Source organism: Puntigrus tetrazona, chromosome 12 (assembly GCF_018831695.1).
Source record: "Puntigrus tetrazona isolate hp1 chromosome 12, ASM1883169v1, whole genome shotgun sequence".
NCBI classification, from domain to species: Eukaryota; Metazoa; Chordata; class Actinopteri; order Cypriniformes; family Cyprinidae; genus Puntigrus; species Puntigrus tetrazona.
Genome location: NC_056710.1, coordinates 1652311 through 1667509, shown reverse-complemented (window position 1 = coordinate 1667509; position 15199 = coordinate 1652311). Strand labels below are relative to the sequence as shown.

The following is a 15199-nucleotide window of genomic DNA, read 5'->3' as shown; positions in this document are numbered from 1 at the left end:
CATGAGGAAATGCTAATACTAATAATACACACACACACACAGATGGAAAGGTAAGCATTTTTGTTTTAAAATATATATTATTGTATATAATGAACAAAATTTTAAAAGTCAGTGTGGTGTAACCAACTTAATAACAAGTTATTGGACTCTATTAGGCCCTCATGAATGTTAATGTGTATTTTAGATATTTAAATTTTTTTTAAATGCGGTAAAGTAGGATTGGGTTTTCAGATATTTGGTGCAACAACTCCTCAAAATATTAGCTATTTAAAAAAAAAATACAAAAAAATGTATACATTTAAAATAACAGTTTGGAAATAATTTAAAAAGCATTTACCTAAAAACGAATGTGTTATAACATTCAATCAAGGTACAAGGAAAATACTGTTTATAACACAAAGTTACACCATTTGACATTTTTAGAGCAACTGGGCTTATATATGTTAAACGGCGAATCTGAAATTCGTTCTGCTCATGCTGCATGAGCAAGATGCTTAAAATAAAACCTATTTTTTAAAAAATGGAATAAACATTTCCACAAAAAAACTACAAAGATTACCCTTTCATGAACTTGGCCAGCACGTACTGAGTTTTAAAAGATTTTTCCTTTCATCAAGTCGGATATCCTTTGTCTCTGACCCGTAAAGAGAGTTAACGGAAACCATTAAAAAATGATAAACAAAGCTTGCAGTTTGTCTGCAGATTGTGGCACTTCGTTCGCATGTCCCAGCTGAGTGTGAGTCAGTTTGGAAAAATGCACGCTTTCTCCAGATTATCTGTGGATGGAGGGTACATACCAACAACGTACGCGCTATCCACCAAAAGCTGAACTCTACAGTGTATTGAGAAACCATTATCGGCAGCTGCCTTTCTTGGCTCTGTTTACTGGGATAACAATCCATCAATAGGAGTGTTCAATTTAAGAGTCTCCCATTTAAAACCAGACATACTGACGATTATCTGCTTTAGGGTCATATAATAAATAGTTTTAGGTGCAAAATGCAAATGTAGAATGTAATGTTTGCAATTAATCCTAAATGCACAGACGCTTTGCCATTCATAACATTAACACAGTTCAAAAACACAATATAGTTACACGGTTTCTTTCCTATCATGCATATTTGTGATGACGTTAGATGAACACTAATGCACCAGGGTTTGAAGGAATCAACTGAGTCTGAAACCAGACCAATTTGGGGTGGGGTCGTGACGAATGCATGGTAATCATTTGCCCGCTTAAACTCTGCCCCTTTTGTATAATAGATGGCAAACTCGCATTAAAAACACCCACCATTCAGTTAACAACTATTAGATAGTCTTGTATAGCCAGGCCTTCAGACAGGTAACCTTATCTGCTTTGAATAGCTAAGGCCAGCCCAAGAAGCCATAAGATTGACAGGTAAAGTAACCACTCACCTTCATCACTTTACTCACTTTCATTACTTTACCCACTTACCCCTATGTTGTTCCAAACCCGTAAATGCTAAGATTGTCCTCGGAAAACACAATTTAAGATATCTTACGATGAAAAGCTGTAACTGTCCCATTGACTGCCAAACCATTGCCACTGTCAAGGTGCAGAAAAGCATGAAAGACGTCATCTGAATGCTGCATCTGTAAGCAGGGGTTCGACCATAATATTATCAAACTACAAGAATTTTTTTTGTACCGAAAGAAATCAAAAAATAACAAGTTTATTCAACGATTCGACACTGTAAAGTCACAGCAGCGCCATTTAGGAGGTCATCTGGTGAATGAAAACCCAGAGTTTAAGGATTGAGCTGCTTAGATTAAGTTGGGCAGGTCATTCCACCAGGTTGAAACAGTTAATGAAAGAGTCTGCGAAAGTGATTTTGTGCCTTTGAATCAGATGAGTCATGTGCTTCTAGCGGTAAAAGATGGAGCACTGCTGCATGTGCGAACAGCACATTTTTGTATTTTACAGTATAATACGCGGTTCATGCAGCACTTTTGGTTCAGAGACAATGCATTATTAAACTTCAAATCAAACTACAAGGCAAGTTAGTTAAATGTTGTCATTGTTAAATTATTGTCACAGTTGTAAACACGTCAACTTTCTTCTTCTATGAGGGGTTCTGGTATCACGGCATCTTTGTTTCAAGGTGTAACACAGGTGAAAATTCTGTATAATCAGATGCCTTTGAAACTCCAAAACTGTTTCCAATTTTATGCATCATATGATTTAGAGGTCAGCCAGCTGTCTGTGACATCTGAGGCTGAGACTACTGATGGATAAAACTGAGCACCCCCACCCCTTACAGTTTATATTTATGGCAACTAAATTCACTAGAATAGGCATCAAAATATAGATCTGTCAGTACTTCTGTTACATGTAACTTTAATGCTTTATTGTTAAATGGGATAATCATTACTTTTTTTTAAAAGAATGTAAGCTTTTTATTTAGATTTTTTCTACATTTTGATCACACCACGACCACAATAAATTGAATTCTAATATGAATTAGATATATTTTCATTTAGAATTGAAAAATGTCTCACTGCGTGCCTAAACATAACCATGGATGTTCGAAGGATCTGTTATTAAAATGGATGTTTTTTTTGTTTTTTAGTTTCAAAATTATAATGCAAATAACTGACTCATGTTATTTTTCGCGAGAACGCAGAGTTCCCGGCTTCTTGAATGACGTTTGACTCGACGTATAACGCAACTTATGTCACATGTCGCACACTGAGTCAGAAGTCAGCCAAGAAGCTAGAAAACAACACTTTCTCAGTCAGCTATTTATGTTATAATAATGTTATAACTACAATATATATATAAAATATATATATAAAACTAAAAATATTTTTGTTACAAAAACCCATTGATCTGCTTCAGAGGACATGTGATAACCACCCTGAAGGCGTATAGGTTAGTTTTATGTAGCAGTACTTGCAGATATATTCGATTTACATTTTAAATTTTGGGTAAAATATTCCCTGCAGGCAATTTAAATGCTGCTTTAAGCCAATATATGAAAATGCATGCAGAAATTCTAGAATCCTGTGAAATAATCAATCCTATGACTTATGCCTTAAACTGTGTGGATTTTTAAGCGCAATAGGTGTATTAAAATGAAAACGCCAATGACATTACTCATTCTGCTGGGAAACTCTTGGGTGGATTCTACGAAACTGTTTTAAATGAACTGAGAGGATCACCTAAACACAAACTACGAAATGTAATTACTGATTATTTTTGTATATAATGCCAATGCCAGTGCATAAAAGAACATGTTTGGTCTATTCAATATAACAGACGTGCCTATAAACAAAACGTGACGATCCAAGATGCACCGCATTTACAGGTTTGATGGCTTTGAAAAACAACCATTTGGTTTTCGACTCAGATGAGTTGAGTTAGTAGCTGTAGTGTAATGGCTCGTTCTTTTCCTTGTCATAACAAAGTCTCTGGTCCTCGCCAGCATTTTTTAAAAACAGAGACTGTCCAACAGCTGCAGTGAATTATGCGCTGTGAGCACTGGGACTCTTCCGCCCACCGCCTCTCAAGGGTCTCTCAGACCCGAACAACACAAGCCAGGGTTTCCTGAATGGTCCCAATATACTCGATTCTACCACCTTTTACAGACCGATTTCCATTCTTTCCAACATTTATTGGCCTTTTGCATTGTATTAGGCTTGCTACGTGCCAGCTGAGCTGCTTTAACATGCCGAAAACGCCATTGCGCTATGAACTCACGATCGAGGCCACAGGCAAGTCACCTCAGCAGTAGTTCTTGGGGAAAATGCCACGTTTACCCTCTGAAAGCTAAAGAGAACAGTGTTTCCCTAGGCCTCCATCCAGAGGACAGTTAGCCCCAAGCACATTCCTCACCGAACTCACTTCCTGTCTCTATACTTTCATCCAACAGACAACAAAAAGATGAACTTTTTAACCAGGCCTCAGCCAAGCACGCGCACAAACATACCCAGAGCACAGCTAGCCAAAGTACACTTAACACACAAGCAGTTTCAGAATGTACTCTTTGTATTTCCATAAATAGTAGGCCATTTTAAAGTCTCAGTTTACTAGGAATTTAGCAAGCAAGGACGCATAGTAAATAAACGATCATCCCAGTAAACAGAAGTCTTTAAAATGGGAAAAAAAATTACTCTACAGCCAAACCCAAAAGCTAATGTCTCGGTTAAACAGTTCACCTAAAATTTCCACATTATAAACACGCTGTAAAAACTGAAGTGTTTTACGAAGTCACCAGGCAGCAACAATGTTTTATTTGGGCTCCCCAGAATGGATCAATCCCATCTGCGATAAGAGTTATGCTTGTTAAACAAGGCATTCGATCCCTTCCTGTTTGGACTCCTAAAAAGACGGCTAGTTCACTTCGGTGCCCGAGTCGGACTGATCAAAGACGTTGACTCTGCGAGCCGTCATGTAAAGTTGTACGGGAATTTCTTTTGCAGGGGTACTTTTTTTTGCTAATCTCTAGCCAAGGTTTGGGAAGAGAAACCATATCCATCTCATCTAACACACGTAATGCAAAACAGTCTGGACTTAGGTAATTTGGAAAAACCCAAAGTCCTTGATGTAGACTGGACAGAGAGAACTACTCTTTTATTTTGCAAACGGTATCTAGAAAGTCAAGAAATTGTAATAATAAACAGTCTCCAAAATACGCAGCCAGTGACTGCTAAACACTTATCTTGACCCACGAAGAGGGCTTTCAGCGTCATCACTGCATTCCTACACTATAGCGTGAACAATTGGGTCGACTGCTCCCAAATCTGAATCCATCTCTCTTGTTTCCATGGGTCTTTTTGCCATTTGGCCTCGGTATTGAGCAAATAAAGCAGGATATGTTACAAGAATCAGCCAAAAATCAATTATATGCATAAAGAAGGAATCACTTTGGTTGCAGCTACTGTCTTTGCCAATGACTAATTTAAAAGTAACTTTCTTGCTTTGTTAATCGACAACTTGCATCATAAAATGCAGCAAAATTATGTAGGCACCGATTCTAAAATTCTGTCCCATACCAGCATTTTATTTTATATAAAAATAATTTTATAAATGATCAATTGTAGTAAACTATTACTAATTTGTGTAATTAATAATAAATATAAATAAAACTCCAAAAGTAAAAAAACAATGATGTAGTTAATAACGCTTGTGGTCATTAAAAGGCAAATAAAAAAATAAAAATTGAGAAATAAGCATGCATAATAGAATATTGAATGTAAAAAAATAAATAAATAAAAATTATATAAAATTACATAAAATATAATATAAAATTATATATATATAATTATATATATATATATATATATATATATATATATATATATATATATATATATATATATATATATATATATATATATATAGTTATGGTGAAATTATGATGCATTAACATGCTGCTTATGTCTAGGCAGATCACTAGATTTTTAACAGACTGTATATAGCATTATATGCATGCTCATCCTAAAGCATGTATATCATTTTGACACTGTTGCAGTGAACAAGATTAAACAGACACAGCTCACAATTCATCTTGGTATGAACACATTCCTTCTCGACACAATCTACACAATTTTAATAATTGATACACATCTGGAACAGAAAGCAATTTCAGGCCTCCTTTATGTGATTCATTGCTGATTTTAGAGAATTCCAGAATGACAGTGAGCCATTCCTCTGCATGAGCCAGCTAAAATAGTTATAAAATGAAATGATTAATAGCTGTTCCCATCCAAGAGGTGTAATGAGCTTCATAAAAGAGGTCTCGAATGTTGCTTAACTGTTCTCGTTATATCTGATGGACTACGTGCTTTTGGAGCGAACACCTGTAATGTTAACGTTTCTGAAAACAAGACGATGAACAGTCTCTTCGGTCACGGCTATTAAATGTGAAAATTGAACCTAGAACTCTAAAATATATAAAAATTGCTCTTATGATGAACGACTTTTGAGTCCTTCTATAAAAAAACATCACTAAATCTTGTAACAGTTGCCACTGAAGTATGCATCCGTTGATAAAAAGGTACAATATGACTATTCAATATGTTTATTCAAAGAAAAAAAAAAATATATATATATATGTGTGTGTGTGTATATATATATATATATATATATATATATATATATATATATATATATATATATATATATATATATATATATATATATATCACTCTCACAATAAAAGTGCTCACTACTTCTATCAATGGTTCATGGATAAATTTTGACAGATCTTATATGTCAAATTGAGTTATGCTTAAACGTCTATCCTTTGGTTGGCAAATAAATCTCATACTTTACACAAGCTTCTCTGTGCGTCTTCTAGGAAAATCCCAATCCTAATAGCATTCCTTCAGCAAGCAGGTTGATCAAATACACTCTAAAAGCGAGGAAATGCTGAATGACCTCAGCAGGAAGGATTGCTGTGGTGAACTTAAAGACTTTGTTAGTGTATGACGATGATGATGATGATGATGATGATGTCCCTTCCTGAACTCACTCAGAACCATGAAACAACATGGAAAGCATGACTCGACACGGACAAAGCATTACAGCAGAGTGCTTCGAAAGCGCTTTACCATCTCTAACGGAGCTGCCCTTGTCATTTTTTACCAACTGCTTTATAAATAAACAAAATAAATGGTATTTGTGTCTCTGCTTAAACCATTACGACCTTTTTTTCTGTTCTCGGTCCTGTACTCTACCAGTGAAGCAGCTGATCACAGTGCCACAGTAAAATTACTTTTTTAAAAAATGAAAGAAAACACAACATTCGATTCTAATGTCAAAAGCAGAAATGCATTAACACTGCCCCCTATTGGTTAAATTGGTGACTACACACACAGTACAGTTCTCTTTCTTACCTCAAAACAAAATAGAAATTTTACACTAACAACATCAGAAAAACTAATAAAGTGTATACATAGGCCTATATATATTTATATAAAAAAGTAATTTGAACAATCAATCCTTAAAATAATCTACGTTTGATTAGTTATATCCATTTCCAAACTATACTAAAACTTTCTTCAAAACAAGCTCTGTATGTAAACTGAACAATGGAGCTCCAGCTGCTGGCTTTAAGTCTGGCTATTTCACATCATTTTCGTTAGAGCCCACTATTTATTTAAACTATTGTTTATGAAAATCAAAATTGGCACTGAAGTGAAAATCACGCACAGGAGTTGAACAAAGGAGAGGAGGAACATAACTGCATCCGCAGATGCTTGAAGCGATGCATTATATTTTACAGTGTTTTTAAAACGATTATTAACAGCAATTCTGAATAGCAAACTTTCAGATTTGCTTGCAGAGTCCTTCTTTGTTTCACTCAAACTTTTTAAACTCTCTAAAATTGGCGATAGTTGTCATGGAAACAGTAGTTTTACCTAACAGCATGATCTCCAGTTTTTTCCGGTCCACTCGAAACCTCTCCTCGGTCCACTCGGGGTCCGGAGGCGCCGTGGGTCCGCTGGAGTCATCCTCAGACACGGGCAGAGGGGAGTCGGCGCTGCGCTCGCTGTTGGAGCCCGGATCGGACTGCTGTAAGTATCCGCTTAAGGGTTCGCACTGAGCGGCCATGACTTCACAGAGCACCGCTGACCCTCCGCAGCCGTCAGATCAGATCATTCCCGCGGAGAGCGAGCGCCAGTCATCGCGGCCACGGGCTCTGTGTGACTTACACGGACCGGAGGAGGATAAAGTGAGGGCAGGCAAAAGCGGAGCGCCGCCCTTTGTTCGACACGAGCCAGCTAGAGGAAGGGTGGATGGAAGGGGTCTGTCACAAAACTTAGTGAGCTATCTTTTAAAACCGTTAGGAACCGAAATGCGGTCTAGGTCTAGACAAGAAGCTCGAGCCACAGCTTTTTATTTCAGTGTTTGGCTATTATTCACCTATCCATTATCCGACGATATATTAGGCTATCGTCATATTTGTATTTGTTATAATAATAGGTAAGTTGCACCACTATATATTAACTTATATCAACGCACACACACACACACACACACACACACACACACACACACACACACACACACACATATATATATATATATATATATATATATATATATATATATATATATATAGTATATATATATATATCATCCTAAACATACATTCAAATTTCATTAATATTTTAATATAAGATATAAAATACATAGTAGATTTTTTTATCAGTCACTATTTTATACATAATAACATAATTTCAAACCCCTTATATATATATATATATATATAATATATATATATATATATATATATATATATATATATATATATATATATATATAAATATATATATAATATATATAATATATATAATATATATATAATATATATTTTATATATATATATATATATATATATATATATATATATATATATATATATATATATATATATATATATATATATATTATGTAGTCTTTATATACAACAAAAATGCTATAAATTATTATTATCATGTAAGGTAGCCTATATTACAAGTATAAATTATTTATTATGATAAAATAGCATTTTATAAATATAATATATGTAAAGAGTTATTATAATAAAAACAATATATTATTTTTTAAGGTATATGATAAAATAGCACCAATTTATAAATATAATATATGTAAAGAGTTATTATAATAAAAACAATATATTAGCATTTTTTTAAATATATATGCATTAAAATAAACAATTAAATAATGATAAAAGTAACAATTTAATATGATATGATTTATTGTCTTATTTTGGTAAATCCGGATCACGTGACTCGTGATGCTTCTGCAAGGATGTAGCTGTCAGCTGGAGGAGTTTAACAGACATGGCTTAAGGTGTTTGCACCGGTTTCAAGTACGTACATAACTGAAATTTAAGACCGTGTGTTTAAAACCGTCGCATTTGCCTCGTCATCCCATGCATTTCCTAATCCGCCGGTGCAAACGACGTATTAAAGGCTTTGTTTTGATAGCTTAGGCTGCTAACAAAATGGAGGCGCGCGCTTCTTGAACCGTGATCTCGGTGAGCGCGCAGCCGTTGTGTTTGAACGAGCGTCTGTTTTAACACGCGTGACTGCCCGAGGTCCTTTTACCGTCGTGAGAAATGTGAGAAATAACGAACGTTGCACCAGACAAACAAGGTTGGTGTTTTGGGTTTTGGCAGGATGTCTGAACATGGAGATGGGGATGCAGAAGCGAGCTCATCCGCCACTCTCAGACCATCTTTTGCTCTGGGGAGAGCGCTGCCCGGCCGAATATCTCTGAATCCTCCTCCGCCAGGCAGACTGACCTCTCTGCGCTCCAGAGACCTGACTCTGGGAGGATATAAAAAGGTTCAATGTCAAATACTCTTGACACTTAAAGTGACGAGTCGGTGTTATTTTCCACAACGCTTGTATATTAATTTACTTATTAGTGCTGTCTAATGTATATGTTTATTTGTTATGTGTATATAAACACACACACATACAGATATATTGTAAATATATTTACATGTCCATATTTATATTCATCATATAGTTTAAAAGTGTCCTCCATATATATATATATATATATATATATATATATATATATATATATATATATATATATATATATGAGGACAAGAAATTATTTAAGCATAAATGAAGAAATAAATTACAAATAAATAAGAATAATAAAATAATAAATGAAAATTAAATAAAGCAGCTTGATGTAAAAAAAGAAGAAGAATTTGTTGTAATGTTTACAGTATAATATATACTTATCCAATTTTCTACAGAGAGCTGCCTGACATAAAAGGTTGTGATTAAATAAATAATCAAACAGTTGAGATTTTCTGTGAAGTATTTTTGCTTTCAGATAGTATAGCACTAACGTTGGATACGTGTAGTGTTGTTTGTTAGGATTGGATAATATTTGAATCTGAGGGCGCAAAACAAAATGAAAATATAAAAAAAGGTTTTGATGTATTTACGGTAGGAAATTTTATATATTCACGGAACATGATCTTTACTTAATATCCTAATTATTCTTTGCATAAAAGAAAAATCTATAATTTTGACAGATACCGTGTATTTTTGACTTTTGTTACAAATATACATGTGCCACATAATACTGGATTTGTGGTCCAGGGTCACATATAGCATATATTGCATGTGTGCAGTGTATACTTGAATATCCAGCTGTATATATATATATATATATATATATATATATATATATATATATATATATATATATATATATATATATATAGCTGTGTAATACTACAGTTTACATTCTACATGTTCAATTTATTATTTTTTCCCCTTACAGAAAACCTTTGTACCAAATGTTCACTCTGTTCGCAAAACTAAAGATGAGTAAGTATTTTATACCTCATCCTAAACGCGACATTCAAATTTCATTTTTAATTAAAGATAAAAAACACATAGTAGATTTTTTTTTTAATCAGTAAATAATCAAAACCCCTTTTTCTCATCAAGGTTAAATACCAGTAATTAATTCTTAACTGAAAAAATGCAACTATGTGGCTTTGTGAAATAAACCGCTTGTTTTCTGGAGGTTACAGGAGGAGATGCACACTGCGCCGAAGAAAGAGAGAAGAGAGAGGGAAGACAGACAAAGAGAGAGACGCCGACGAGAAAAACCTCAGACCATTCAGTCTCACTCCATCTTTGAGCAGGGTCCAGCGGACACCTACAGGAAGCTGGGTATTGCCAAAATTAAAGTCAAGTGCGGTTGCCTGTTTTTTTCCCCACAAGGCTTTTTTTTTGTAATTTTTCGACATCAAATGGAGTGTTACATTATTTCCCAGTTATTTTTGAAAATATTATAATGAATGTTACTTTTAAGTTAGTATTGTTAACTCCTCGGTTTTTATTTTTATGCATAATTTAACCATGACAGTGATCCATTTTGATCTACCGTACACTTATGACTTAATGAGTGAAATATTAAAAGTTGGATATATAGTATGTTCAACTTCACCTGCATGCCTCACGTAAAGCAATCTATACCAGTTATACTAGTATACTGCTTATAGCAAATCACAACTACTTGATTGTTTCTAATGTCACAAAATGTGAACTTTTTTTATTGCATAGCTCTATATGAAGTTACATATATAGTATATTTGCATACATGCAGTACAGTATACTTGTCTCAAAAGCTTGATTTGATCAGACTAATTAATTTAACCTTAATTTGTCGAATGTAAATGCAAGACATAAAGAGATGTGTATTGCAGCAGTGATATACAGATACATAAATTGTCACTTACCGCTGATGCACAACGGTACGAAATATCGAAGTGTGCCTGTTTTTTTTGATCTGGCAGGTAATTGGAGCGGCTCAAACCTGAGCGACTGCGATCCCGCACTCGTGACAAAATGCATTAAAAAGGAAAAGAACAACATCGAGGATGACGATAATGAAATTTTACAAAAACTCCAACGAGACGACGTACGTCCCAGCGACCCTTCGTCATTTTACACACTTCGTCTTAAAAAGTTAATCACTAGCATTTGTTCTTGGTTTAATTGAGCAGTTTTTGGACGATCCCGGATTAAAAAATGATCCCAAGCAACGACCAATCAGACTCCCGCTCTATCAGTCATGCAACTTTTTGTCAACGGATGCAGCGAGTTCGTGTAAGTTGCGGTTTATGCCAACAGTAAATTGATTTGTTGTCGGTTTTTGTTCCGTTTGCATGAAACGAGTATCTAAATCCAAGGCCTTTTTGCAGTTAAAGAGGACACGGCGTCTGATAATGCTCTGAAAGTAGCCAAAGCCGAGCAGAAATACCCTGTGCCAGCGAGGGGCGCGTCTGCATGTCCGCAGCAGCCAACGGTCGGAGAACTTTTCCAACGGCTGAGCGTTTCGGATAAGGAAGAACTGCTGTTTATTCAACTTCCCGATACCATACCTGGTCAACCCAAAACCTTGAGCCCAGAGAAACCCAGAAAGGAAGGCAAGACTGAAGATAAGCGTTCGTCACAAATTAAAGCTCTGGTAAGTTTATATGCTGTACTGTGCCTTTAATAATACCATTTATTTACTATTACTATTTTTGTTTCAAATTTTAACATGGCTTTGTTCATATTTGTCATTCTTTTCCATCAAAACGCTTATGTATGCAAAAAAAAAAAGACATAAAGTTTAGAGGTAGTGTGTAAACGTAACTGACAATGTGTTATTTTGGAATTTTTGAAACAAGGACCTTAAGGGTAAATGTTTAACTCATCATTTTTTAAATTTTTGACTGTTTGAATTGATAATTTTCAATAAGGTGTCATGATTCAATTCGATCACGATTATCATGTCAAAGATTCGCTTCACAATGCATCACGGTTATATAAAATGTATTATTTTATTTAGTTATGTAAGCAGGCTAGTTATGTTATATTATCATATTAATATCATTCATTATTGTTAATAATTAGTAGGCCTAAATATAGCTTCAGAACATAAGCAAACATAATTTAATAAAGGAGGAAAATACAGTTACAAGTGATAAAGAAAAAACACTTTCAGTATCTGGGAGTGCTTTAAATATTGAAAGTCTACAGACAATCATAGTTATGGGTCTTTTTTTTTTTTATCCTCATTATTGCCATTCGATTATTACTGATGGGATCATAAACACTGGCTGCTTTAATAGACTGCATTCACATTAATGCACAATTTGTTTCCACATGTAAGACTTTTGAGACTGTTTACATTAATTGTAATTGTATTAGGGATGCACCGAAGTGAAAAGTTTGGACAAAGCTGCAGCCGAACAAAATGAAACACTGCACCGAAGGTCAAATACTGAACAGTTTTTAAAATTTTCCCCATAGATTTTGGCATTTTTTTCACCATTGCATAAATTAAACGGCAACGGTCAAGCAATTGCACTCGTCTCACACCACATATTCTATGTCTATGCAGAATCGTTCACATTAAGTTGTTAAACAACAAAAAGTAGTTTTTGCTGCCGAGTTGTACAGACCGTTTCAATGACAACATAAACGAACGTTACCGCGCATGCAGGCTTTTGTGGCCCTGACTTAACTTCCGGTAGACAACCCAATAGAATCAGTAACAGCAGCTAAGTCCTTCTAGAGTGTGTGTGTGTGTGTGTGTGTGTGTGTGTGTGTGTATCAGAAATACAGTGATGTAAAAACACTTATGTGTTGGTTTGATTTTTCAAAAGTGCATTAGATGCTCATGTTCATTCAACCAAGCCTTTTGGGAAATCGGTCGGTTTTGATATCGTGGCAGGTCGCTACAAACAAATAAATGTATGGGAAACGCATCCCACAGCACAATAACCTGAGACCAACTTAAATGCTCATTATTAGCTGCGTTTATAGCCGCCGGCGCTAACCAGACCGATAAACAAACACAGATCGGAAGTTAACTTGGCAACTTGGCCTGGCGTGCGCCCAATGAAACCGTCAATAGTATGTAGCATAGTTTATTTTCAACGACATTAGTTTATAATATTTACTATCATCTTCAGTAATGCTTAATTCTCTTCAGGATCTGCCCGAGAAAGCCCCTGTACCTATGCTGTCAGACTTCTCTGAGGGTCTGATTGGAAAATTGCAAATCAGAAAGTCTGGTAAAGTCCAGCTGGTCATGGGAAACGTTACATTAGATGTCTCAGAGGGAGCCGCCTTCTCTTTCCTACAGGTGAGTCATTACATTGTCGTTTATAATAGACGCAGCGTAGCAAAAAGATCAGATATCAGTTGTGCAAACATATCGGAATAAAGTAACGCTATAAAAGACATGACCAAAATGTCTCTATGGCGAGTTTTTAATAATTAAAAAAAGAAAATAAATTTTGGGATCAAAATGCAAGAATATGTAAATAGTTTTTATTCTAGTTGATAGCAGAATATTTGATATTTTTTCTTCTTCCTTTTTTAACTTTAACATATAATAAAATAAATGACAACTGTGCCCTGCCAACCTTCAAAGTGTCATGCATTTGATTGTTTTTGTTATAATAATTATAAAAGCGCTTTTGTGCTTTATGGAAGAAAGTCTACTATGTGTATTTTTGCACAACCCGATATCAAAGTTAACTGAATTGGTTTCATTCATCAAAGTAATAGCGTGTTCAAAATAGAGCATTTGGTAAAATGTTCACACCCTAGATCATCCGAGATGTGCATCAGGACAGATTTGACAGAAATTTAGCATCAAATCGTTTGCTTATCAGTGGATGCTCTGCGGTGAATGGGTGCCGTGAAAATCAAACGCATAGCTTTTCACTTCACAAGGCATTAATCGATGGATCATAGTGAGGTTTTTATCTGCTCTTTGGACTGACTGAATCTCGATGGCACCCATTTACTGCAGAGTAAAGTGAAAAAATGCTATATTTTGTGGTTGTCATCTGTTCCGGTGAGGAAACAAATGGACTGTAGATCTCATTTACAAGAAGTGTGTTTCATAGGATTCATAACAATTTTTGTATCTTCAGCAACTGGTGTGTGTGCGGATGTCGGAGGGCCTGACCGGAGACATGACTGTGCTCGGAAACATCACACACAAACTGGTGTGTTCACCCGATTTTGAGACTTTGCTGCAAGAAGCCAAACTGTCATCTGACCCCGGCTCGGCTTCAAAGTCCTGATTTTATCCCACTAGAATATATCGTTATATTTAAGTTTTTTTTTATTTTTATGTAAACATTTTAAACGTGAAGTTAACGCCCTGTAGTTGACAATTGCATTATAAGATCATATTCTAATAGAGACAACTTGATTTGTATTTAAAGAGAGAGTCCATCTAAAAATGCAATTGTCATTTACTCACTCTACGTGTTATAAGAAAAAAGTTTTGAAAAAAAAAAAAATATCATAACATTTTTCCTCCATAGAATGTAACTATCTGTAATTCGGCACAGTTTACGGAAAAGAGCAGCTCGGACATTCTTTAAAATACCTGAATTTGTTTTACACAGAATGAAGAAAGCCGGTTTTGGAGAGGTTAAGTAAAGTATTTTAAAAATGTAAATCTTTTGTAAATAGCTCCTGTTGCTTTTATAGAAAATGTTCGTGTTTATTTTGTAAGTAAAGACATTGTACAAAACACTGCGTCCTCTTTTGAAGCTCGATACACATTCTAAGAAGCAAACGAAAAGTGATTCAGTCAGTCTTGCGTTTCCTAGCCAGTCATGAAGGACCCTTCACAGTTTTAAAACCTTCATGTTTGAACACTATAAATGCA

At 35.0% G+C, this 15199-nt stretch overlaps 2 protein-coding genes across 5 annotated transcripts in view; one reads left to right on the top strand and one right to left on the bottom strand.

The window, feature by feature from the left end:
* bicc1b (BicC family RNA binding protein 1b) overlaps positions 1-7682 on the bottom strand; it is a 69603-nt gene extending 61921 nt beyond the window's left edge. For both annotated transcript variants that reach the window (XM_043253971.1, XM_043253972.1), the window contains exon 1: positions 7387-7682. In XM_043253971.1, coding sequence (XP_043109906.1) covers positions 7387-7579 — 193 coding nt within the window. In that variant the 5' untranslated portion in view covers positions 7580-7682. The remainder of the gene's footprint in view (positions 1-7386) is intronic.
* A 1080-nt stretch (positions 7683-8762) lies between these two features.
* Positions 8763-15061, top strand: zgc:171971 (uncharacterized protein LOC569690 homolog). Of its 3 annotated transcripts, none has more exons than XM_043253884.1 (9): positions 8763-8843; positions 9153-9321; positions 10286-10332; positions 10535-10683; positions 11310-11434; positions 11520-11622; positions 11718-11983; positions 13499-13651; positions 14451-15061. In XM_043253884.1, exons 2-9 carry the CDS (start codon positions 9154-9156, stop codon positions 14601-14603), a joined length of 1164 nt encoding a protein of 387 aa, XP_043109819.1. In that variant the 5' UTR covers positions 8763-8843; position 9153; the 3' UTR covers positions 14604-15061. The 3 variants fall into 3 exon arrangements, with proteins under 3 accessions (XP_043109819.1, XP_043109817.1, XP_043109820.1); XM_043253882.1 differs by lacking the exon at positions 8763-8843 and adding an exon at positions 8889-9011; XM_043253885.1 differs by lacking the exon at positions 8763-8843 and having other exon boundaries at positions 9227-9321; positions 10542-10683.
* The last annotated feature ends 138 nt before the right edge of the window (positions 15062-15199 follow it).